General features: G+C 49.1%; 1 protein-coding gene across 1 annotated transcript in view; it reads left to right on the top strand.

Moving 5' to 3' along the window:
* The window catches only part of RASL10B (RAS like family 10 member B), a 39,137-nt gene that overhangs the window by 5,375 nt on the left and 9,947 nt on the right, over positions 1-23,815 (top strand). Inside the window, exon 2 of the mRNA XM_090025335.1 lies at positions 3,199-3,570. Coding sequence (XP_089881461.1) covers positions 3,355-3,570 — 216 coding nt within the window. The 5' untranslated portion in view covers positions 3,199-3,354. The remainder of the gene's footprint in view (positions 1-3,198; positions 3,571-23,815) is intronic.

The following is a 23,815-nucleotide window of genomic DNA, read 5'->3' on the forward strand; positions in this document are numbered from 1 at the left end:
TGCGTGTGCCTAATTTAATCTGTCTCCCTAGCCCTATCTAACCTAATCAAGGAAGCCATATATTAATAGAAGCATTTTCACTACCAGGTCCCTTCTCCTTTCAGGAAGTAGGGCCCACAGTAATTAATGGCTTCTTCACAGGAGATCACCCCAAGATCACTATTTTCTAGCTTTTATATCCTGTTGATCCTCAACCTGCTGGATATCTGCTGAGCCATAATTCTCCAAGGACTCATCGTGGCATCTTGGGTGACTGGATCTCTGCTGGGCTAGGTTGTAGGGCGGTGAGCCTGCTGTCCATCTGGGCTATTATGGAAAGGAGGGGGTATAAGAACTGATATATGGAATCCAGTTTTTGATCGCTGCTGGATTGCCATGAAAGACCTACTGCTCCCCAGGCCTTTGTTTGCTTGTGCCAAGAGATCTGTTAAGCTTTTAAAAAGGGGTCTTTTCACTCTGTAAGATTAAGTGGCAGATGTGGGATTATCTGCCCCCGCTGCTGCTGGGTGATGATGATGTACTGCATCCCTGGCATTCAGAAGGATGAATGCGTGTGTAGCAAGTGGGTGTATACGCTTGCTTTATAAATAACACTAGTATTATTCTTCAGCTGGCTGATCAGCAGTCTCCCATCTCAGTGCTGCTGAATCCTGAGAGTAGATAATGTACTGAGAGTTCAATTGCAGGACAGGATACCAGCTCCTCCCCATTTGTGAATACAAATTTGCAGGCACTAGATTTGACAGTTAGGGGTGTGGGCTAGGAGTGTCTGATCTCAGTACTTTTGATGCCAAACAAGAATTTCCTCAATCCCTTCACTAGGCACAAGACTGATCCTAAGCAGGCAGACTAGACATGTTGTCTAGTCTGATAGCTCACTCTAAACTAGCATGCCCAATGCATATACCCAGTCCTTCTCCAGTGCCAGAAGAAAATCAGTTACCAGTGCTAGTAGGTATTTGGTGGACAGAGCCAGCACTAACAGAGGCTCTGAGACTAGAAACCTGCTGGGGATATTTTTGCCATTGTATTTCTAAAATAAAATTGCCAGTGTTGAGAAACTGGGAGAAACACCTTCATATCTCAGTTAGGTAAGATTTTTAAATCCCAAACAAGTGCAATATAGTGGAGAAGCAGATAAAGTTTCATACTTCCTACTGCACCATAAGATGAAAACCCCTTTGGAAATAACTAAGCACATGCCATTTCTTGCTGTATCCTCTACACATCTCACCATTTAAAAACCACGTGAGGCTAGTTTAAAAGCCACATGGGTTTTTAAAAATGGTACTTTGAGCTTCTTTTATTTGCCATCTTATGTTTGAAACTGTATGGTTCATGTTTTTTGAGTTTTTCTGCACCACCTCAGGGGCTAGAAACAGTATTTGGTTTAAAATGAAAACTGAGTGCCTCATCTAATCACTTGACTCCAGAAACTGGGATTTTAAGAATACCAAAGGACTATGAGCTAGCAATGACATTGCAAGCATTTTTAGCAGCAGCATCCCTTAAATCCTTTGCTTGCAAATAGTAAACAAATAGTAGGGGTGCACCGATAAAGATTTTTTGGGCTGATGCTGATGGTCAATTATTAACGAGCCATATTGGCCGATACCAGCCCAATTTCCAACATGCAGCCCAGCAGCTTGGAGAGTAGCATCTGGCTGGCAAGTCTTTTGAGGGAAGGAAAGGGGCATGGGGGCTGCAGATTGAAGCCTCCACAGTGAGGGAGGGGCTGGGGCAGGCACTACCCAGCCAGGGTGGGCCACAGAGTGGGGCTGCAAGTGGTTTGTCCAGGAAGTGTGGGGGGGTGCCAACCACTGCATGCACCCCTAGGGGCAGCATGTGCCCCCAGATCTGTGCGCTCAGCGTGGGTGGGCTGCTTCTGTTAGTCAGAGCCAGGGTCAGGGGCAGCACAGGGCTGTTTCCAGCAGGAGTGATAGGCTGGGGCTGTGTTTGCCATGGGGAGCAGCAGCACTGAGAGGGGGAGCTCAGGGGGGCTTGGGTTAATTTTGGGGTGGCTGTAGCCCCCCCCTCCCAGCTCTGCCTCCACCTGCCCTGAGCTCAGCTCCAGCCCAGTCCCCCTGCTGGGAAGAGCCCAACCTCAGTCTGCAGCAGCAGCCTACCCTCACCCCATGCCCAGATCCAGGGGGGACATGCTCCCCCATGCCTCCCCTAGGATGTGTACAGCCGCAGGAGCTGTCCTCCCCCCCTCCCTCCACCCACCAGATGAGCCGCTTGCAGTCTAAATACAATTTGGACTGATGTATCGGTGCACCTCTAGCAAATAGATGGACTTTCCCAACAAGAGAGGACCTATTTCCTAACCCGCCTCCCTCTACTTCTCTGCAGCCTCCTCTACAGGGGACTGTCTGGGGCAGGCAAGGGAAATGGCCCAAAATGATGTTCTCCAACAATCCTTAGTGGGCAGCAGCAGCCAACTGGTGGAGTTTAGAGCAGCTTTTATTCAGAACAGGACAGTTAAGTACCTTACAACAGAGGTGTAATGCACTGTTACACCTCTGTAAGGTACTTAACTGTCCTGTTAAGTATCATATGGAGTACCGGGCACCCGGGGCAGCGGTGACTTCTGGTTGCTACTGCCACTGCAATCATGGTCTCATGGCTGTTGCAGTAGCTGGTTCCCCACCCTCACAAGATTGTACCTGGGGTAGATGCCATAGTTGCCCCAACTTAGTGACACCACTGGTACCTTGTATCTAGGTTGCAGTGAATGGAGCGCATCCGGGACTGTGCCAACACTGGGGAAGGAGCGGGCTGGCTAGGAGGAAGCATGGCCCAGTGGTTTGATCAGTGAATGAAACCTCAGTAGACCTGCACTTTTGTTCCTTTTCTGCCACAGACTTCCTGTGTGACCTCCGGTGGGTACTTTAGACCCAGATCCTCAGAGGTATTTAAATGCCTAATTGCTTCTGATTTCTGGGCTGTGGTCTCACTTGCCTTTGGTCCCCAGCCATAGAAGGAGGATAACAGCCCTGCCCTGCCTCACAGGAGTGTTAGGAGAAATACACTGAAGACTGTGATGTGTTCAGATACTATGTGGACATGACAGTGCATGAATCTCAGGCAGACAGGAGGGATGTGGTGTTGTCTGGTGGGTGGCTGTAAGGGGGTGTTTTTTGTTTTTGTTTTTTAAGAAGGTGTCTTTTTTTCATTGGATCTTTCTCGGTCTTGTAGTGATGGGCTGGCCTGAAGAGGAAATGCTTCCTGAATGGGGCTGACACTGCAGCCGCTGGAATATGCAGGCCAGGGGCCTTCCTGGCAGTGCCAACAAAGTGGACTGTGCCAAGGAGCCAATTGCCAAGTTGCACAGGGGGGCCACGGCCGGGAGGCATGGTGACAACTTTCAAGATTGCCGTGCTTGGGGCTCAAGGGGTTGGAAAGAGCGCCATCGTCCGCCAGTTCCTCTACAACGAGTTCAGCGACGTCTGCGTGCCCACCAAGACGCGGCGCGTCTACCTGCCAGCAGTGGTCATGAACGGCCATGTGCACGACCTACAGATCATGGACTTCCCGCCCATCACATCTTTCCCAGTTAACACTCTGCAGGTACATGTGCCAGTCACTGACCCTGTAATGCCTGCCAAAGGGAGATGCGACTTCTTGGCTACTGACCCATCCTTATTGAGGAGTCAGTCCTGGTTTTTCCTCAAGGTTGCATGTGCTGTTATGACACAAACCCACTGCCACTGGACTCCTGCCATTTGATTCAGTAGTTGATACTAGTCCACAGCTGATGTTGTATTTTTGCATCCGCTTGCCTCTTAGAATTAGGATGCGTCTTAGGTGTGTAAGACAGGACGTGACTGTTAAACAAATGTTTAAGGGGGCTGCCTAGTAAAGGCTTGTTCTCGTGTTCCAAGTGCAGGAGCGAGAGTCAGGACTCCTGGGTTCTATTCCAGGAATCACAGCGTTGGCCAGAGCAAGTCATTATACCTCTTTCTTCCTCCATCTCAACTCTCTGAAACCTTTAGGTGGAAGATATTAAATCATCACAGTGTGTCACTGTTTCAGTTGGTAAAATACCACAATACCACAAAATAGGTCATTCCTGGTAGTCGTGCCTACAAGCCCTAGTTATTGACCAGCATGTCTTTGCACTACGTACTGTACAAACACAGACAAAAGGGCAGCCCTTGACACAATCTAAGACGAGGCAGATGGACCCAGACAGATGAGACAATATTGCTCAGTGTGATAGGCACCTGTCTCAGCTTTCAGTAGCCTAGCCATTGCCCTTTTCTGGTTTTGCAGAAGTTGTATGTTAATGAGAGCGGTTATGCATTTCTTGATGCACATCACACACGCACGTACACACACACAGTGCACAATGACTCTGATCATCCAAACACCAGCTAGTATGCCCACGCAGCTAAGAAACCACACTCGCATCGGACATTCCCATTCTTATAGAATGATAGAAAATTAGGGTTGGAAGGGACCTCGGGAGGTCATCTAGTCCAGTCTCCTGCTTAAAGCAGGACCATCCCCAACCAGATCATCCCAGACAAGGCTTCCTTGAGCCGGGTTTTAAGACCTCCAAGGGTGGAGAGTCCACAACTTCTCTGAAAACCTATTCCAGTGCTTTACTACCCTCCTGGTGAGAGAGGTTCTCCTAATATCTAACCTAAACTTCCTTTGCTGCAACTTGAGACCATTGCTTCTTGTTCTGTTATCTTCCACCATTACACGACCCACAGAACAGTTTAATGGGGGGGGCACAGAATACAGCCCATGGGCCAGATCCAGCCTGCCAGTTGATCTCATCTGACCCACAGCTGCCCCTGTGGTGGTCTGCATGGGGCTAAGCAGTGAAGCAGCCCACTCTGTGCTCCTACCTGCATCCACCCCACGCTTGCTGTTGTCACCAGCCTGGCCTTGTCCCCAGCCCTGGCCAGTATACACAGCTTCCTGGTGGGGCTGCTTCTGCTGCTGCAGCCACTCAGGGATTGCTCAGTTCCCCCTGCCTCCAGCAGCTCCAGCAGGAGTATTATGCAGGGTGCCCCAGGCAGGAGCACAGGGGTCTTGGCCCCATGGAGAGTGCCATGGGAGTATCTGTGGACCAGAAGGTGGGGCAGACTCTACCTGCACCACACGGCCTTGGCAAGCTCTGCTGCACGTGCCCCAGTTCTTCCTCCCACCACCATAGTCAGCTCCCAGGACATAGCACGTGGGCAGCCCCCCCGCCACATGCATGCACACCCCCACATACCCACCTCATGCCCCCACTCTCCCACACACACGTGCACGTTCCCCCAACACCCGTCCACAATATACAAGAGACTTTATTTTGAGCTATTATGCAATTGCTTCTACATATACTACTAAACAATCAATCAATCAGGATAAAAATTATTTTTTTAATAAAATTAAAATATGGTATAGTAGGTGTTTGATTTTTAGTATATGATTTTTTTTTTATCTATAACTTGTTATGGATAAAATCATATCTTCTGGAAGATTTTGTGTGCGGCCCTCAACAGCTCACCAAAACTCATTAAATGCCAAAATAACTGTCCACCCCTGGTCCATCTCCATCTTCTTTAGAACCACCCTTCAGAAAGTTGAAGGCTGCTATTAAATCCCGCCTTGGTCTTATCTTCTCCAGACTAAATAACCCCAGTTCCTTCAGCTTCTTTTCAGAAATTATGTGCTCCAGCCCCACTTTTGGTTGCTTTCCACTGGATTCTCTCTAATATGTCCATGTCCTTTCTGTAGTGGGGCCCCAAAACTAGACACATTATTTCACATGTGGCCTCACCAGTGCTGAGTAGAGGGAAAGAAGTGCTTTCCTCAGTCTGCTGCCAGCACTCCTGCTGATGCAGCCCAGTTTGCCATTAGTCTTCTTTGCCACAGTGACACCCTTAGCTCATATTCATCTTATTGTCTAGTGTAACCCCCAGGTCATTTTCTGCAGAGCTGCTGCTTAATAGGACTGTGCAAAACAGCTATGTCTCATTTTGGTTTTGGAGGACTGTAATTTGTTTCGGTATTTCGGATCACTGTTCCGTTTCCATTTGGGCGAATCTGTTTCGGAGTTTCAACGCTGTTTTAGTTATTTGACCTTAGTCTGTAATGGGGAATCACTAAAATGCCTATAACTTTGTCTTTTTTGCCTGATTCAGATGAAAATTACAGGGACGGTAGCCCCTTCTGAGGACACGAATCCTGCCAAATTTCAAGGAGATAGGTGCTGGAGTTTCTGTGAAACTGCACCTCAAACTGTTCAAAGCAAAACTCATATCACTTGCTAGGAGCGGCAGCATGCTGTCATCCTGCACGTAGATCTGGGAGCCTGCGCCCCCCAGGAGGCCTGCAGGGCTGTACCAGACTCCTCCCGAGGGGTGTGGACCCCCAGATCTGCGCATGGGATGACAGCAGGCTGCCATCCTTCTCCTAGAGCACTAGGGTTGGAAGGGACCTCAGAGACGGATTGCAGACACTGGCCAGGTACAGATGTCAATATCAGAGCAGTCCTTCCCCCTCTTCTCCCTCCATCTCCTTAGTTTTTGTTTCCTTGCAAGTTTGGCTCCAAAACTCCAAAATTTCCTGAAACATCTCCAAAACGTTTTGGATGTTTTTGTTTCATTCCAGAGATGTTTTGGAGCCTTCTGTTTCATTTCAGATTTGGTGTTTCGGGCACCAGAATGGGCCAAAGCCTGTCCAAAACAAAATGGCTGCTGAAGTTTTGCACAGCTCTACTGCTTAGCCAGTCAATCCCCAGCCTGTAATGGTGCATGGAATTGTTTCATCTTAAGTGCAGGACTTTGCACTCTTCCTTATTGGACCTCAAGAGATTTCTTTGGGTCCAATCCTCCAATTTGTCTAGGTCTCTCTGAATCCTAGCCCTGCCCTCCAGCATATCTACTACTACCCTTAGCTTAGTGTCATCTGCACACTAGTTGAGGGTGCACTGTATCGCATCTTCCAGGTCATTGATGAAGGTATTGAGCAAAACCAGCCCCAGGACTGACCCCTGGGGCATTCCACCTGATGCATCTTGCTGCCACATGCCTTTCTCTTTATACAGATCTGAATGTTTTGGATGCACTCAAATCATTTAGGATAATTTAGACATTGTCTATATTCCTGTGGGAGAGGGATAAGGGTGTTCCTAACTCAACCTAAGGATTTGCGTAACAGTAGGAAAGATGGCCTAGTTTCAGCAGAAAGCTGAAACACGTGCTTAGCTTTAGGCACATGCTTAAGCCTCTGATTTAAATGGGACTTAAGCACAGGCTTACATGCTTCGCTGAAATGGTGCTAATGAGAGTGAAACTTGTTCCCTTTCCCAGTATGATAAAAAGAGCCCAACAGCATGTTGATGGCCAGGCGAGCAGGATGTCTGCACTTTAGGACTTACGGGCTTAGTATGCGCTTATGGATTTAGTATGAACACCTGGCCTTGCGCTGATGCACAATCAGGGATTAGCCAAAGCCCTGCTTTAGCATTTGATTTGCAGAGGAGCTGAGCCACACAAGTCCCATTAACCTCAATGGCAGCTGCAGGCCTCTTGAAAAAACATTTGGTTAACTAACTTCCGGTACATATCTTAGCAAATGTTGGCTGGTGCCTCTGTTTTTTCTCTTAGTGGCACACCAACAAAATCCAGTGTCCAGCTAAACTCCTCCTGAATTTCTAATCCATTGCTCCGCCTTTTTTGCCTTTACCCATGTATTGTGTGATTGGATTTGCTAAGTATGGTAAGCTTTCTTTGTTCTTCAGGCAAAACAAATCTGGGGCTTTTTGAGGACGTTGTGCTGCACCAACAGAAACAGGCTGTCCTTTTAAAAATTACTCCTTAGTAAGGTATTACATCCCCCCATCATCAATCTGCTAATGTCATAGATGACATGTCAACCAACAGGCTGATGGGTGACAGAATATTGAGGATTTGGGAGCAACAAACCCTTTGGATCTTATTGCAACTGTGCAATGCAAAATTTATTGATTTTTTCCCAGGAGCTGCAGTGCTTAAAGTCAGCACTAAGGTCGAGTCAGTTTGCTGAGACCCTAATTTTATAGCTGCCATCTTCAGGGTTCATAGAGGACTGGTGGAAGATGAAATGATGTTAAGAGGTTAGGTTAGTGACTCCTTAGTTAATGTTACAGGAGATACCAGTAATTCCATGCTCTGGTTTTCCCTTTGTAAGAGATACTTCAATGTTTCTTAAATTGCCAAATGAATAGATTACTCTCTATTACTACATTTCAAAAACATCTTTGAGGGCTAGAAAATCTCATACTTGTATTCAAATCATGGTTGAATCTTTGCAACGTTTCTTCTTTCCAGTGAGGAAAACAGGGTCCAGAAAAGTTTAGTGACTTGCCCATAGCTGCCCAATACGTCAGAACAAAAAGTGAGTTCTGACTCCAGCACCACGCTCAGTCCACTAGAAAACATCCCCATCCTGCATCCTGCAGACTTCCTGTTCTCCTGACATGTTCTGTCATTTTGATTTGCTCTCTCAGAAGGGCTGTTATGTTGCGCTTTCAGGCTTGCTGGGGATTTAATGTGAGCACCTGATATTGTTCCAACAGAGCACAAGGGATAAATCAAAGCCCCACCTTAGTAGTTTGATTGTTTCCAACAGTGCATTAGTATTCAGGAGTCGAGGCAAGAGAAAATGAGCGCAAATGCCTAGGACTGAAGAGAGAGAAAGGAAGGGGGAGAGGAGACAGAAAGTATTTACATAGCAGAGGTTTTCCAGATCGCAGTCCCATTTCAGTTCTGAGATGATGCTGTTTTCTTGCTTGCTGAGCCCAGTGGGGCTGCTTCCATTTTCCCACCTTGCACTCTAGGCACCTTACAGAGTGATGGCCAGGCTTTTCACTTTCTGTCCTAGATATAAGAGGATAGGGTGGAAAGGATTTGCAGACCTTATTTTGAAAAGTACTGAGCCTCTGCAGCCCTGTTTGGAAGCAGTGGGAGTTTTCTTCCCCTGTGGCAGTCAGTTCTTCGGGTCAGCTGGATGTTAGGGGCTGTGCTCCAGTTAAGAAGTCTCCCTCCAGCCAGGCAGTACTGCACTAGGATAATGGTCTGCAGGCTCAGTCTCTCCTCCCCAGGAGTAGCCTGAAGCCCAAATCCTCTCTTAGCTCTTGCTCTATTCCTGGAACAAACAAGATGGCCCTTGCCTCCTGAGCTATTTTGGTACACACAGCAAAAGATGGCTCCCCCACCCACCAGCAGTCTTGTAAGTCTAATTTTCTCCTTCCTTAGATCACAGCAAGCCCAGCTTGCTTCACTCGTTCACTCTGTTGGGACCTGTAACCCCCTGCTCTCTCCATCAGCTCCTCAGTACCGTGTGCTTGTCCTCAGTCTGTGCCTGAGGGGGAAATCAAGAACTGGTACCAAGAGGTGATGGAAACCAGCAGGGGTGTGCAGCAGAGTTCCCAGAGGGGGGAAAGAGTCCCAGCCTGTCTGTGCCCATCAGCAACCAAGCATCCTCTTTCCCTTCTTTGCATAGCACCACTTTCTGCCAGAGGATGTCTAGTTTCTTGGGACAGTAGCCTGGTCCCTCCTGGCATCCTCCTAATAATAACTAACTGTGGTTTAAAAGATCTGATCTGAGAGTCTTGTGGTGGGACTGCTGTCCTGAGCATAAACTGTTTACCCAATGGTTCTGTTGACTCCCAGACCGTCCATTAAACATACTAGATTTGTCTTGTGTTTCCATTCAGCTACATCACCCTGTTTTTTGGTGGGTATAAATTAGGTGACTCACAATGCAGAGAATGTGAACTGGTCTCATAGTTCTTGCTGCGGTGAGCTAAAGGTATCTGGGGGCAAAGACCAGGCAGTCATCTTGTTTGGTGCCTTGGAAGTTGATAGATTATAAGTGGAAGAGAGACCTGAGCTAAGTAATACTTTGCAACTTTACTGCCAACAGCTAATGAGACTTTATGAGATTGGGTCGGCATGTTGACCTCTCCTTTATAGAAGACAAAGCTTAGGCACATAGAGAGGCAGGCGTATATCCCTAATTTGCTGATTCCTAAGCCTACAACACCATTCTTGAGCTAAGGCGCAGGTGATGCATGTAGAGCAGTCCAGTAAGGTTATGGTCCTGGCTAGCAGGGAGTTCTAGTGGGAGAATGAGGTGGGTATAGACATGGTCTAGGTGGTTGATACCACTGCTCAGTGAGTGAAATAAGAGCTGCTTGGAAATGCTAATTATTTTAAAAGACCATTAGAAAAGTGGTGTTTCCTCCGCAAATGTTTGTCACAAAATAGACAGTTATTCAAAAAAAAAAACCTATGACTCAGAAACCAAAAAGAAATCTCTAGTATTTTTTTAAAGGAAAACAAAGTTTCAGTTGGGGGGAAAAAAAGTTTGGGTTTCATTTTTCAAATAGCAATCTCCTCCAGAAATTTGGGAATCTTGGCGACACTGGTAATTGACTAACCTTATTTGGTCATAAAGCCATTTTTCATTTGACGAAAGCAGCGGCCGTGCACTGAAAACAGGGGTCATACATAAAACTCGTGCTTCACTTAAACCTCTTTTAAGCCTCCTATTTACACTGTAGATTGACCCATTGCATCCTGCAGCCAGAGACACATTCATGGGGTATGAAGAATTGAGCTCAGCTCCTTTCAGTGGGGAGGAGTGTTGCTGTGATGAAGGATGAATACAGGAAATGGTTAAAGGAGGGAGGATTCCCCCAAAGCAGTGTGAAAGGAGAGGGTGGAAAGGAGGCTGCACAGGAAAGGAGAAAGATTAAAAATGAAACAGCGTGCAGAGGGAACAAAAGGTCAGCCAGAGAGACGGACTGAAACAGCGAAGGGTAATTTATTGACACAGGGGATGATGTTAACATACTCAATTAACTCCATGCCACAGTGTGCAGGCAAGGGCATAGGATGCAAACAGCTGGAGATTTCCAGGGAGAAAAGATTGCTCCCTGGAACAAGCTCAAGATAGTGAAGGGAGAAGGGGAAGGCAGGCCTTGGCCTACCATAGCTGCTCTAAGGACTCAGTTGCCAAGGAGAATAGAAAGAGAGAAGCCAGATAGTAGGTTGTGTGAATAGGAAAGAGAAGGCTGTTGAGAGAGGTTGGTGATCTGGATGGCTCAAGAGACTGGAGACAGGCTACAGAAACATTCCCCTGTGGGTGTCCCTACAGCTGTGGGGGACCAACTTTTTTAGCAGATGTGCCACAAGTTAAGCCTCCCACCTTCCCCAAGTGACACCGATCCCCTCCCCCTGCAAGATCTGCTGCTGTTTCCTGCTCCTTGCCTTTTCTGTCTCTGTGCCTTGCTCCCCCACCCTGATCAGTGCCTGTGCCTGTAATTGCTGCTACTGCAGGAGCTGATTTGCTGAATGCTGTATCAATAAATGAATCTGGACCTAATGCAGAGGAAGATACATATGCAATTGTCCTGGCTTTAAGACAATCACAGGCAAGGTAGCAGCCAGGATGCAATGCAATGGGGATGCAAAGAGCTGCAAGGGAAGGTAGTTAGGCATGTGTTATTTCATGTGGGCTGCAGCACTGCTGACAGACCTTGCCCCTGCCCATATACATCACGTGGATTTGGTTGCCCTGTGCTCGTTCCTTTAAATAGCTCCAGTCCTTTCTGTTAAGCGGAGCTTGGCAGCAGTAGGGCCAGGCCTGCTCCAGCGTGAAGTGGAAAGAGCCATTCAGTGATCTATAAATATACAGTGTTTATAATCACAAAATATGGGACTTGTAGCAATGCATAATTCAGCAGTTGACGAGACTGTGGGAAGCAGGCTATCAGGAGATAAGCTTTTCTCCCTGGGGGTCATGAGATGGAAGAAACAGCCCTTAATTTACTAATGCCCCAGGCAAGTAATGACAGCCACTCCTCCTGAAACTGCCTGATTGTTACATGAACAAGTCTTTATTGTGAGGACGAATGTATGGCTCATTTCTCTGTGTTGTGAGGAACATGGATTTCATAGTTTCTAGGGTCGGAAGGGACCTGAGCAGATCATCTAGTCCGACCCCCTGCCATAGCAGGAAAGAGTACTGGGGTCAAATGACCCCAGCAAGGTGCTCATCCAGCCTCCTCTTAAAGACCCCCAGGGTAGGAGCCTGCACCACTTCTCTTGGAAGTTGGTTCCAGACCCTAGCCGCCCTGACCGTGAAGTAGCGCCTCCTGATATCTAACCTAAACCTACCCTCTGCCAGCTTGTGACCGTTATTCCTGGTCACTCCTGGCAGTGCATGGGGGAACAGGGACTCCCCCAATGCCTGCTGATCCCCCCTGACTAGTTTATAACAGGCCACAAGATCCCCCCTCAGCCTTCTCTTGTGGAGGCTGAACAGGTTCAGGTCCCACAGCCTGTCCTCATAGGACCGGCCCTGCTGCCCCCTGATCATACGAGTGGCCTCCTCTGGACCCTCTCCATGCTGTCCACATCCCTCTTGATTTGGCAGCTCTGTACTGCCTTCTCTCAGATTTGCAGGGCTTCACCACATATCAGTCTTCATGGGTGTAGTTGACCCACAATGTAGGTTTGTACAGGTCGGGGAAGGTGTTCAAACTCACTAGTCTCACACTCTTCTTCCAGGAGCATTTCAGCCAGGGCAGCCAGACCTGTCACTGTTAGCTTCTTTTATCTGCTAGTTGGTCCAACAGAAGCAGCGTGGAGCTAATGTCACAGCAAACATTCTCACACTTGTTTCACAAGGGAAAGCAGCCAGGAGAGAACATCATGGCTACTACTTTTTCACATTCATTTCACAAGGGAAAGCAGGAAGACACTGTCATCAGTTCATGAGGAAAAAAGCAATAGGGACCTGATGTCATGGCAGATATTCTCCCGCTTGTTCCCAAGGAAATTGGTAAGGAAGCAGCAGCCTTATCTACAGTGGTGTGCAAACTCAGTTCCAAATTTAGCTCTCCATCTAGAATCTAATGCTCTGAAAATCGGTGCAAGCTTCCTCTAAGGAAAGTCTCTTGGTGAGGCAGAACAGGCCAGCCTGACAAGAGGCTACAAAGCATGTACATCAAGTTTCAGTCACCTTCTGGTTAAATATGGGGAGTTTGTCACCATGCACGAGAAAGAATATATGAGGTTTAGTTCCCTTGTTACTCATCTCAGGGTAAACACATCAGCTACAGGGAAGTGGCTTGTTTGAATGAATCAGCTCCAGTGTACACCCAGTCCAGTATTTTCTGGACAGTGGCCTGAGTTAGATGCTTCAAAGGAAGCATGTGAACCCCATAGTAAGCAGCAAGAAATTGAACTCACAGGTTCATGTTCACACAACTGGTGTATGTAGTTACCAAGGACAATTTAGTCAAATTTAGTCAGCCCTCCACAGCCATTTTATATTCACCATGGTACTAACTCCCATTTCAAAGAAACCAGTTGAAACAGGCATCAGCTTCATATCGCCCATCACAGGCTGGCTGCTCCTGTGTCTTTGGGTGTTTTTTTCAAGCACTTTTCTGGAAATATAGAACATAAGCCTCCCTTCTAGCAATACTTGCTTCCCTCAGGGTTACGACAAACAGTTTTGCACTTAGGCAAACTCCCATCAACATAGACATGTCTTCACACCAATCCTGTTGATGTCTAATTATATCTCAGCCGTCCTTGAGTTACTTTAAGCTCAAAGTCCTTTTCAGATCATAGAAAAATAGGCGGGTAGGGACCTCAGGAGGACATCTTGTCTAGCCCCCTGCTCAAGGCAGCAGCATCCCTATGTAAACATTAAATAAAGCTTCTTGACTTCCTCTTTGAAATGGTATAGCATCACTAAATGCGTTTTATGGAAAACGAAACCAAAGTAAAAGGAGTTGAGGACACTTGGAGATACACTGCCATAGGTAACTGTAGAATCCAAGTACTTCTGTCCCCTCAAGACCTGTGCTGTGAACCAGTGGAACTATATTGTGATTCCTGTCTATCCAGTCTGTGCATTGTGCGTCTAGGTGCCTTCAGGGCAAGTTACAGTCTCTCATTCTTTCTATTAGAAGTCAGGTGTTAACCCGAGTATTTAATCAATAAGCCACCCCAAACAGCAATTGATCTTTAATGAACTAATCATCATTTTTAGAATCCTTTCTGTTCTGCTGATACCATGTGACTGCAGGAGTCATCAGGAGAAAAGACAGTAAAAGAGAAAGCTTTATAGGATAACAACACCCCAGTGAAATCTAACAAGAAACCGTGATAGGCAAGGCTGAAAGCGAGTCAAAAGTTACACCATTCAAGCAAATTGTGTCCCAGCCTCAGCATTTGCCACATAATGAGCTGTAATTTATTACTCTCCCAGTCAGACTGGGACCATTATGCCTAGATGTCAGCCTGCCCCTGATATGCTGCCACTAGAATACGCTTTATCTCTGATAACAGTGATTGAAGAGTTATCCTGTCATTTTTTTCAGGCACTGGTTGCATCATAGGTGAGTTAGGTCCTGTCCCTTTCTAATCTCTGATTCATTCCGTTTTTTATGGCCTACAAAGTAGCATTCCAAACAGTAGTTTCCCTTTACCATTTCCTTCAGGCCTAGGTCTTTTCATTTGCTTTATTCCCAAATATTATAAACTCAAAAGGGGATGATTCATGTCTCACAGAAAAATTGATATAATTTCTTCTAACTGCATTATTATACTCTTAATATTCAAGTCTCAAGAGGTTTTGGGGTTTCTCCTGCACATACTGCAATCCAACAGGAGACTGCCACAGTTAGCATCATCTATTCCATATTGCATATAAGTATTACTATTTCCATAAGGCCCGGAAGATTTTGTCCCCTCTCTGCATCACTTCAGAGCAGTGTAAACCAGCATGATTCCCATCTGGAGAGAGTTTGGATAGGAAGTGTAAGTTGCATCTCTCTGCATATGCTCACACAATGCTGCCAGTTTGTATGGCTCACAAGTGGATCTCAGGCTGCCAGAAATTGGATTTTTATCACTTCATGGTACTGCCATGGGGTAGATCAGGGTTTGTCAACTGGGGGTATACCCAAAGGGCTACATGTGGGTGGGCGGGGATGGAGCGCCACCACACACCATTCCACGCTGCTGCACAGGCACTGCCTGCCTGGCCAGATCCTCCACATTCGGCCTTGTGCCACCGCCCCACTCTGTGTCCATCTGCGTGCCACCTCCCAGTCCACATCCAGCCACATGCCCCCACCCTTTCCCGCTCCATGTCCAGCTGTCAAGGGTACACTGATCCAGAAAGGTAGAAAAACTCTGGGTTAGATTGTTGTTTGGGCAGTGGACAAAGATGGACACCTGTTATTTCTCCCACACCCCTTTTTTTTCTTCTGGAACACGCTTCTCTCTAATCCTTTGATAGCAGCTGCCTTTCTAGGGTCACCACTTTGCTAGCATTGTAGAAGGAGGTGAAAGTATTTGCCAGGTTCTGATACAGCTTTTCCAAGAGCCCTGATTGGGCACTGGGAATGAGTAGTTTTTTCAGTTTCTTTTTGAGCAAATACTGCTGAAGCTGCTGCTGAAGGGCGGTAAAAGCAGGGTATATTTTCACTTCTGCATCCTTCACAAAATCCTGACTATTCTTTATTGAAATTTCTTGAAAAGTGCCAGCTGTTCAACAAATGTCTTTTTTTACTAACTTTGCTTTCGATTGACATACAATTTTTATAATTTCAGCTTCCATATGTAACATGTCCGTCTGTCTGTCTCTTACACACACGCACGCTACATACATACACACAAGTCAACTGTAGAGCTAAAAAACGTGGGGAGGAATGAACAGCATTTGAGCTAGCTCCAGACATTGTGTGGGCTGGTGCTGTTTTGCCAGCATGGCTGTGCCAGAGCATCTCAGCCCTAACCTACTATTATAAAATCCTTAAATCCCACATACTACAGTGCTGCCGATATGCTACAGTGCTGTTGTAGGCATGTCTTACTCCAGTCAAGGGACTAAGCTCATATTGCCAGTCATGGTCTATTGTTCATCCTGCTCTTGCATCCTGTCACCCCCACTCAACATAAATATAGTTTTGCCAATGGCTTTCAGTTCTAATCTCTTCTGGACTGCCATTCAGATCTGCTAATGGATCTTGGGCCATCTTATCTGTGAATCTTATCTCAGTCCCAGCCTTTCCTAAGGGAAAAAACAATCATGTTATATATCACAGTTATGATGTGGATAAGACCTACTCTGAACTAAAGGGAAAACAAACATATTACTTCTGAGATCTACACAATTTTCATGCATCTAGATCCCCACTTACACAAAGTACATTCATTACCACCAATTAAATATCCAGTGAAGTTCATTAGGTAGAGGTAAGCAGTGTACATCAAGGAAACTAGCTTTGTAAGGACCATGGACAGCGCATGAACTAACATGCCTTTCTGCAGTGCTTCCCAAACTTTTCCTCAGCATGACCCCGTTTATGACTCCTCACTCCCAACCTGCAGTCCCTTAGCCTTGACAGTGTCTCTCAATCCCAACTTGTAGCCCCCTGGCCCTGCTGGTGCCCCTCAATCCTGACCCACAGCCCTCTGGCCCTGCTGGTGCCTCTCCCTCCCAACCTGTTGGCTCCCACTCCCCCTGGGTGCCCCAGAGCCAGGGCCTGCAGCACCCTTCCTCCCCGCCAGCAGCACCCAAGCCTCAGCTGCTGCCCGTGGGAGGTGGCAGCTTCTGTAGCCAGAGCAGAGTGTGGAGCCCAGCTCCTACCCCTTCCCCTGTCCCCTCCTCTGTGAGCAGCACAGCCAGAGGAGAGCCCTTGGGAGATGGAGAAGGAAGGATGCAAGCTGCCTGCTGTGGGCTTGGGGTTCCCTCCCCTTCTGCCCCTCCCCTGGGGGCTCCATGGCCCAGTGGGTGGGACCTGGGACAAGAGAGAGTGCTGTGCTGCCACAGCTGCCAAGCTGAGGTGCCCACTGCTCTCTTGGCAGCAGTGGGGACACAATCCTATGGTGCTGCTGCTGCCGCATCTCACCTTGGTGGCCATGATGGTGCAGCGCTCCCTCCTGCGCTGGGTCCTGCCTGCTGGGCTGTGGAGGCGGTTTCTGCCTGGAGCTGGTCCAGCCCTGTTGCAGCTCCATAGCCCACGGTGGGCACAGAAATCTTGCAACCCCAACCGCTGATGTTGCAACCCCATTTGGAGTCACAACCCACAGTTTCAGAACTGCTACCTTTCTGACTGTGTCTACATGTTCATTAATGCGCCATAGTTATTGTGCATTAAGTTTAGTACTTGGATAACCAATATGCACTAATTTGCCATACTGTGTGGTAGTGCTGGTGCACAGGTTTTTTTGGACATTAACTGAGCAGTAGCCTAATACTGCTGCACAGTAGTGGGTTACCATGGGTTTTGCCTGGCATGCTACTGTGCAGCGTTATTAAGCTACTGCACAGTTAGCGTCTCATGTAGACACACCCTCTGTAACTCAGTCTGTGACTTGAGAAATCACAATAAGCTTAGTGCTATTGGAAGGCACCTAACCAAAGGCTTTCATATGCAGTTTTCCAACATGTTGCCCTTCCAATACAGATATGAAGGAGAACAAACTGCTAGAACTTGAATCCCATCTCCAGAAAATCCAAATCAGTTCTTACACACAATTAAACAGTTCGCAGATACAAGTGATTTCAGTCACAGTGCATCTGAACCATATTTAAAACCATATTCTAGAAGAGAATTGGAACTATTCCTTGATCTAACCCTTGGCCGTGAGATTGGCCAACTAGTAATAATTAGAGATAGTAGAAGCTAGGTGGGGGGAGGGAAGTTGCTTTGAGGGGTGCATCCCTGCGCTGCTGCCCTCACTGCAACCCTGCATACAGGAGGCACATCGGCAGGGCAGTGCAGGCAAGCAGCAGCGGGGAAATCCTTGTGTGGCCCTGCTGCTGTTTGCCGCATTGGGTCGCACCCAGTGGGCTGGGGAGGCTCCCGGGGAGAGAAGCAGGGCAGCAAGGAACAGCGGTGAGCAACTTCTCTGCAGTGCTCTGCGGCTGCCTGCCATGCTGGGTCATGCCTGCAGGGCTGCAGAGGCCCTGGGGGAGAAAAGCATGGTGGCAGGGAACAGCAGTGAGCAACTTCTCTGCATGGCTCTACTGCTCCCTGCCACCCTGCTTCTGTCCCCCAGGGCCTCCCCAGCCTGGCAGGTGCAATCCAGCATGGCAGGCAGCAGAGGAGCTGCATGGGGATCTGCTCACCCCACACTGCCCTGGTGACACACCTTCAGCACCTGCTACTGTTTTGAGGGGCATAGCCTTGTGCCATTTCCCTCAGTGCAGCCCTGCATGTAGTAGGTGCATTGCTGGGGCAGTTCAGGGCGAGCAGCAGTGAGATCCTTTTGCATTTCTTCTGCCTCTAGCGGCACTGGGTCATTCCTGCAGGGCTGCAGAGACCTCAGGGAGTGAAGCAGGGTGGGGGCCTGAGCCCGAAGTCTGTGACTGTCCCCTGATACAGATCTGGGGGGGCGTGGGTTCCCTCTGTCCCCCAGGAGTGTATGCTGTGGCAGAGAGCTGCCCAATCTGAGTCCAGAGCAGAGGGGTGGAGGGCAGGGGGCTGCGGACCCAGGCCCGTAGCCCTGACAGATGCAGGCCCCCTCCAGCAGGGCTGGGGGAGCAGGGGCTGTGAGTGGGGTGCAAGGGGCACCCGCAGTGCCAGGGGAACTCTGGAGACCCTTTAATTTTTATCATGGTGTCGCAGAGCACTTAGGTGCCCTGCGCCTGAGAACAGGGACGGCTCAAGAGAGGCCCCTAGCGGTGAGAAGGGGGAGGCGCAGCTGCCGGTCACCAGGGCAGCACAGGTGCTGGTTACTGGGGCAACCAGCGAAGCCTGCTGACAGGAAGGGGCAGGGCTTAGCCCTTCTTAAACCCAGGCAGGAGGCCAGGGTGGCAGTTCCCCTCTAGCAACAAAGGAGTGGGGAGTTCAGCCAGTGCGGGGAGAAGGGCAAGGAGTGACTGCATGAGTATCCATTGGTTGCTGCCAGGGCCTGGAGTATTTTCCCGGTAGGGATCAAATGTTGTTTGACCAGGCGGTTTAGCTTTATGTTATAGCCCAGGGGCTTTGTGCTTTGTGTTTACTGTTTACTGGAGGACCAGGTGAGGCTATTAGGGGTTGGAGGAGGCCTCATAGGGACTCCATGGTAGCGTGGGGTCCTGGTGCCTGAGAGGGCGCAGCATCTTTGGGGTGCATTGGCCCCAGGCCTAGAGTAAGAGGGGGGCAGCGAGGAGCCCCAAGAGAGAGAGGGAGGCGGCGAGGAGCCCCGAGAGAGAGAGAGAGAGGTGGCGAGGAGCCCCAAGGCGGGGGGGCGTCGAGGAGCCCTGAGAGCGAAAAGGAGGGCCAAGACATAACAGGGCCCTGGTCAGATTACATCAGCACCATCTGCAAGGCTTGGGCTGCAGTGTAGGGGAGGAAAAGGAGCCTCAGTTAGTGCCCCCTGTCATCGGGGTGCATAGAAGTGGGCAGCCTCCCGCTGATTACAACAGTCTATTAATAGAATAAGATCAAGGCATGGCAGGAGAGTAAGCAGGCGGTTGGCCCATTACAGGAGGCTGGAGGCATACCCGGAGAGGCTTCAATAGTAGTACTCCTTGTCACAATGGTGCATTGGCTGGGAAAGAAGCAGAGAACCCTTGGGTCCACGTGGAGAGGGAAAAGAGGATGGATGCTAACCCCCGACCCAGAGTCGGGGAAACAAGATTTGGATCGACCACACCCAGTGGTGCAAGGCTTACGGGATCAAGCAGCAGGACAACCAACCCTGCAAGCCAGTGAGACTGGAAGCACCTGACCCGGCCCAACGGTGCAGGTAGGAATATGCGGCTACACAGCCTGAGTTGGCCGTGAGGCAGCAGATGAGCTGCCCACACCGGTGGTAGAAATAACTATAGTGGGAAAAAGAGTAGTGGCTATGCTGGACTTGGGCTCAGCGCAGACCGTGATGCGGAGCGATATGTTATCGGCAAGAGAGATAAGACGAGTGGATTGTGCAAGGGTGCAGTGTTGGTGCGGGGACCCCCTTGAATTTGACAGGATGAGGGTCACTCTATGAGTAGGCAATAGGACCCGCCGGATGCTCATGGGGGTCGCAGACCATTTACCCTCCCTGTGGTACTGGGCTGCGACTGGCCCAAGTTGTTAGAAGAAATAGTAGGCGTAAGGCACAAAGCGACTGTGGAGGGGTTCGTGGGCAAAACTGAGCAACCCTCCCCCGAAGAGGAAGCGGGACAGAGGGTGGATATCGCCCAGTTGGGGGAAGACGAACACTTTCAACTGGAACAAAGTCAAGAGACGGACTTTTAGTGGGCACTGCAGAAACACCTCATTTGAAGGAACGATGAGGTATTGAGGCCGGAGCTGATGAGAACAACCCCAAGGTTCGAGGTGAGGAACAGCCTCCTATATCAGATCGAGCAAGGGAAGTCAGAAGGCGAAGAGGTTGTTCAGCTGTTGATCCTGCAGCAGTATCGATGGGCTTTGTTAAAGGTAGCTCATGAGCTCCCCATGGGCGGGCACCTAGGTTGGGACAAGACACAAACACACGTTCGGGCAAGGTTTTATTGGCCAGGTATGATGGAGGAAGTGGCGAGATACTGCGCTTCGTGTCCTGTCTGCCAAAAAGCAAACCCAAGGCAGCCTGCAAAAGCTCCGTTAGTCCCGATGCCTCTGGTTGAGGTCCCCTTTGGGAGGGTGGCAGTAGACATTGTCGGGCCACTCCCTTGAAGTAGCACAGGAAACCAGTACATATTAGTCTTACTGGATTATGCAACGTGGTACCCGGAAGCTGTGCCAGTGCAGACAGTGTCCGCACCAAAGGTGGCGAATGAATTCTTGAAAATATTCTCCTGGGTAGGACTCCCTAAAGAACTACTAACTGATCAGGGGATGAACTGTACATCATTCGTGTTTGAGGCAGTAAGTAAAGCCTTGGGAATCAAGCATCTGAAGACGGCCATGTATCATCCTCAAACAGACAGGCTGGTGGAACGTTTTAATCAGACATTGAAACAGATGCTAACAAAATTTGTGGTGGAGAGCCCTCAAAATTGGGACAGAATGATACCTCCTTTATTGTTTGCAGTACAAGAGGCACCCCAGGCCTCCACGGGGTTTTCACCTTTTGAATTATTATACAGCTGCCAACCAAGGGGAATCCTAGATCTAATTAAAGAGAGGTGGGAAGAACAACAGAGTAACGACCAGAACATCATCCAATATGTGATCCAACTTCGGGGATGCCTTGAAGCGGCTTGGAACACGGTTTTAGAGAAGCCCAGCAATGGCAAGTAAAGCATTACAGCCGAGGCACCCGGGAAAGACAGTTTGATGTGGGGGACCGCGTGTTGGTCCTATTGCCAGACAGCAAAAGTAAATTGCTGACCCAGTGGCAGGGACCCTATAAAATCATACGCCGAGTAGGGCCCATAGACTACGAGGTACACCAGATAGATAAGAAAAAAAAGCAAGTATATCACGTCAACATGTTGAAGTGGGAGGCCCAGGAGGGTATGTACTTAGTCCCTCATCCCGAGGAGTTGGAGTTGGGACCCCTGTTAGCGAAGGAAAGTGGACTGGGCGATGTAGAGCTGGCCCTGTGCCTGTCAGAAGAACAGAGGAGTCAGGCTGCTGAGCTAGTCAAAAAATTTAAAGATGTATTCCGGGGAACCCCGGGGGAAGCTCAGGGTGTGGTACACTGGATAAAAACTCCTCCAGGCCAGGTGATATGTGAGAATTGGAGACAGATCCCCCAGCGACTCCAGGGCCAGATAAAAGCTGAGCTGGCAATGATGCTGGAGCAAGGTATAATATGCGAATCCCACAGTGACTGGTGAAGCCCCATCGTAGCGGTGCCTAAGTCCGATGGAAAAATCCGTCTCTGCATCGATTATTGGAAGGTAAACGCAGTGGCCAAGTTTGACGCTTATCCAATGCCCAGAGTAGATGAACTGGTGGAAAACATTGGGCAGGCACGCTACATTTCCACTCTGGACCTGACAAAGGGTTACTGGCAGATTCCAGTGGCTCCTGAGGATCAAGAAAAAACAGCATTTGCCACCCCGTGGGGGCTCTTCCAGTTCTGCCTCATGCCGTCCGGGTTGCATGGAGCTGCGGCTACGCTCCAGCGGCTAATGGACAGTTGTCTCCCCATGGGGGTTACGCTGCAGCATATATTGATGATATTATTATATATATGGAGGGCTGGGATGAACACCTTGCCGTGCTGAGAGCCGTAGTGCAAGACTTAAGGAAAGCGGGGCTGACAGCCAATCCCAGGAAGTGTACGATAGGAAAAGAGGAAATGCAGTACCTGGGCTTCCTAGTAGGAAGTGGAAAGGTGAGACCTTTGCTGAGCAAAGTGGAGGCTTTGCGGAGGTATCAGGCACCCCGTACCAAAAGACAAGTAAGGGCCTTCTTGGGGCTGGCCAGCTATTACAGGAAATTTGTACCTCACTTTGCAGATGTGGTTGTACCGTTAATGGAGATGATAAAGGCAGGGACCCCAACCAAAGTAAGATGGACACCAGAGGCAGAGAAGGCATTCTGAGTGGTGAAGGATGTGCTATGCTTAAAACCACTTTTATATACACCCAACTTTAACAAACGTTTCCTGGTACAGACCGATGCATCAGATGTGGCTATCGGTGCGGTATTGGTGCAAAGGGAAAGAGAAGACGAGCACCCTATAGCCTGCATAAGTAGGAAGCTACACCTGCCGGAGCGGAATTATGCCACAGTTGAGAGAGAGTGTCTAGCAATTAAATGGGCCATCAAAACACTCAGGTACTATTTATTAGGGCGGAAGTTCACGTTGGTCACCGATCACACACCCCTGCGCTGGTTGCAGAGTATGAAGACCGATTAATGCAAAACACCTGAGGTGGGTCCTTAGCCTTCAACCGTATTGTTTTAAGGTGGAACATCACCCAGGAACCCAGAATAGAAATGCTGACTTTCTTTCAAGACAGTACGAGGAAGAAGAGGGACCAGAAGGAACAGAGGGACCCCCGACAAGAGAAAGAAGGGGGCGTATATTTAGAGACCCTAAACTCGCTGTTAGGAGGCCGAGTGACCCCTCCAATTTTGGGATCTCCCGGGGGGGCCAGTCAGGCAGGCAACTGGAGAAGGAAAGCCAAGACCTGGAGAAGGACAACTGGAGCGAGGCAGGAGAGCAGCAGGGAGACGGGCTCCCAATGATGATAATAATGTGCCTGCTGCCTTCTTCAGCGGGACATGCCCTGCCCAGGGCTATTCTCGTGAACATTTAAAACAGGGAGGGAGGACCGGCCTAAGCAGCGCCCTACCAAGGTTGGCTAGTGTGGGGGGACTACCTGTGGTAGGTTACTCTCAACAAATCCCACACAGTGCGCCTTGGGTAAAAGGTGAGCAGGAGACGCCTAAAAACCTCCACCTCCTATACCTAAATGGCTGGGTGCCTGAGGAAATGGCCGAGAGGAGAACCCCAGGCGGATGGAACGCATGACGAAAGAAGTACTCAGCTCGGTGAGTCTGGAGTAAAAGGGGGGGAGATGTGTCACAGAGCATTTAGGTGCCCTGCACCTGAGAACAGGACAGCTCAAGAGAGGCCCCTAGCAGTGAGAAGGGGGAGGCACAGCTGCCAGCCACCAGGGCAGCACAGGTGCTGGTTACTGCGGTAACCAGCGAAGCCTGCTGACAGGAAGGGGCAGGGCTTAGCCCTTCTTAAACCCAGGCAGGAGGCCAGGGTGTCAGTTCCTCCTCTGGCAGCCAAGGAGTAGGGAGCTCAGCCAGTACGGGGAGAAGGACAAGGAGTGACTGCATGAGTATCCACTGGTTGCTGCCAGGGCCTGGAGTATTTTCCCGGTAGGGATCAAATGTTGTTTGACCAGACGG

The sequence above is a fragment of the Crocodylus siamensis genome, chromosome 13 (assembly GCF_052110815.1).
Source record: "Crocodylus siamensis isolate JL-2025a chromosome 13, ASM5211081v1, whole genome shotgun sequence".
Lineage (NCBI taxonomy): Eukaryota > Metazoa > Chordata > Crocodylia > Crocodylidae > Crocodylus > Crocodylus siamensis.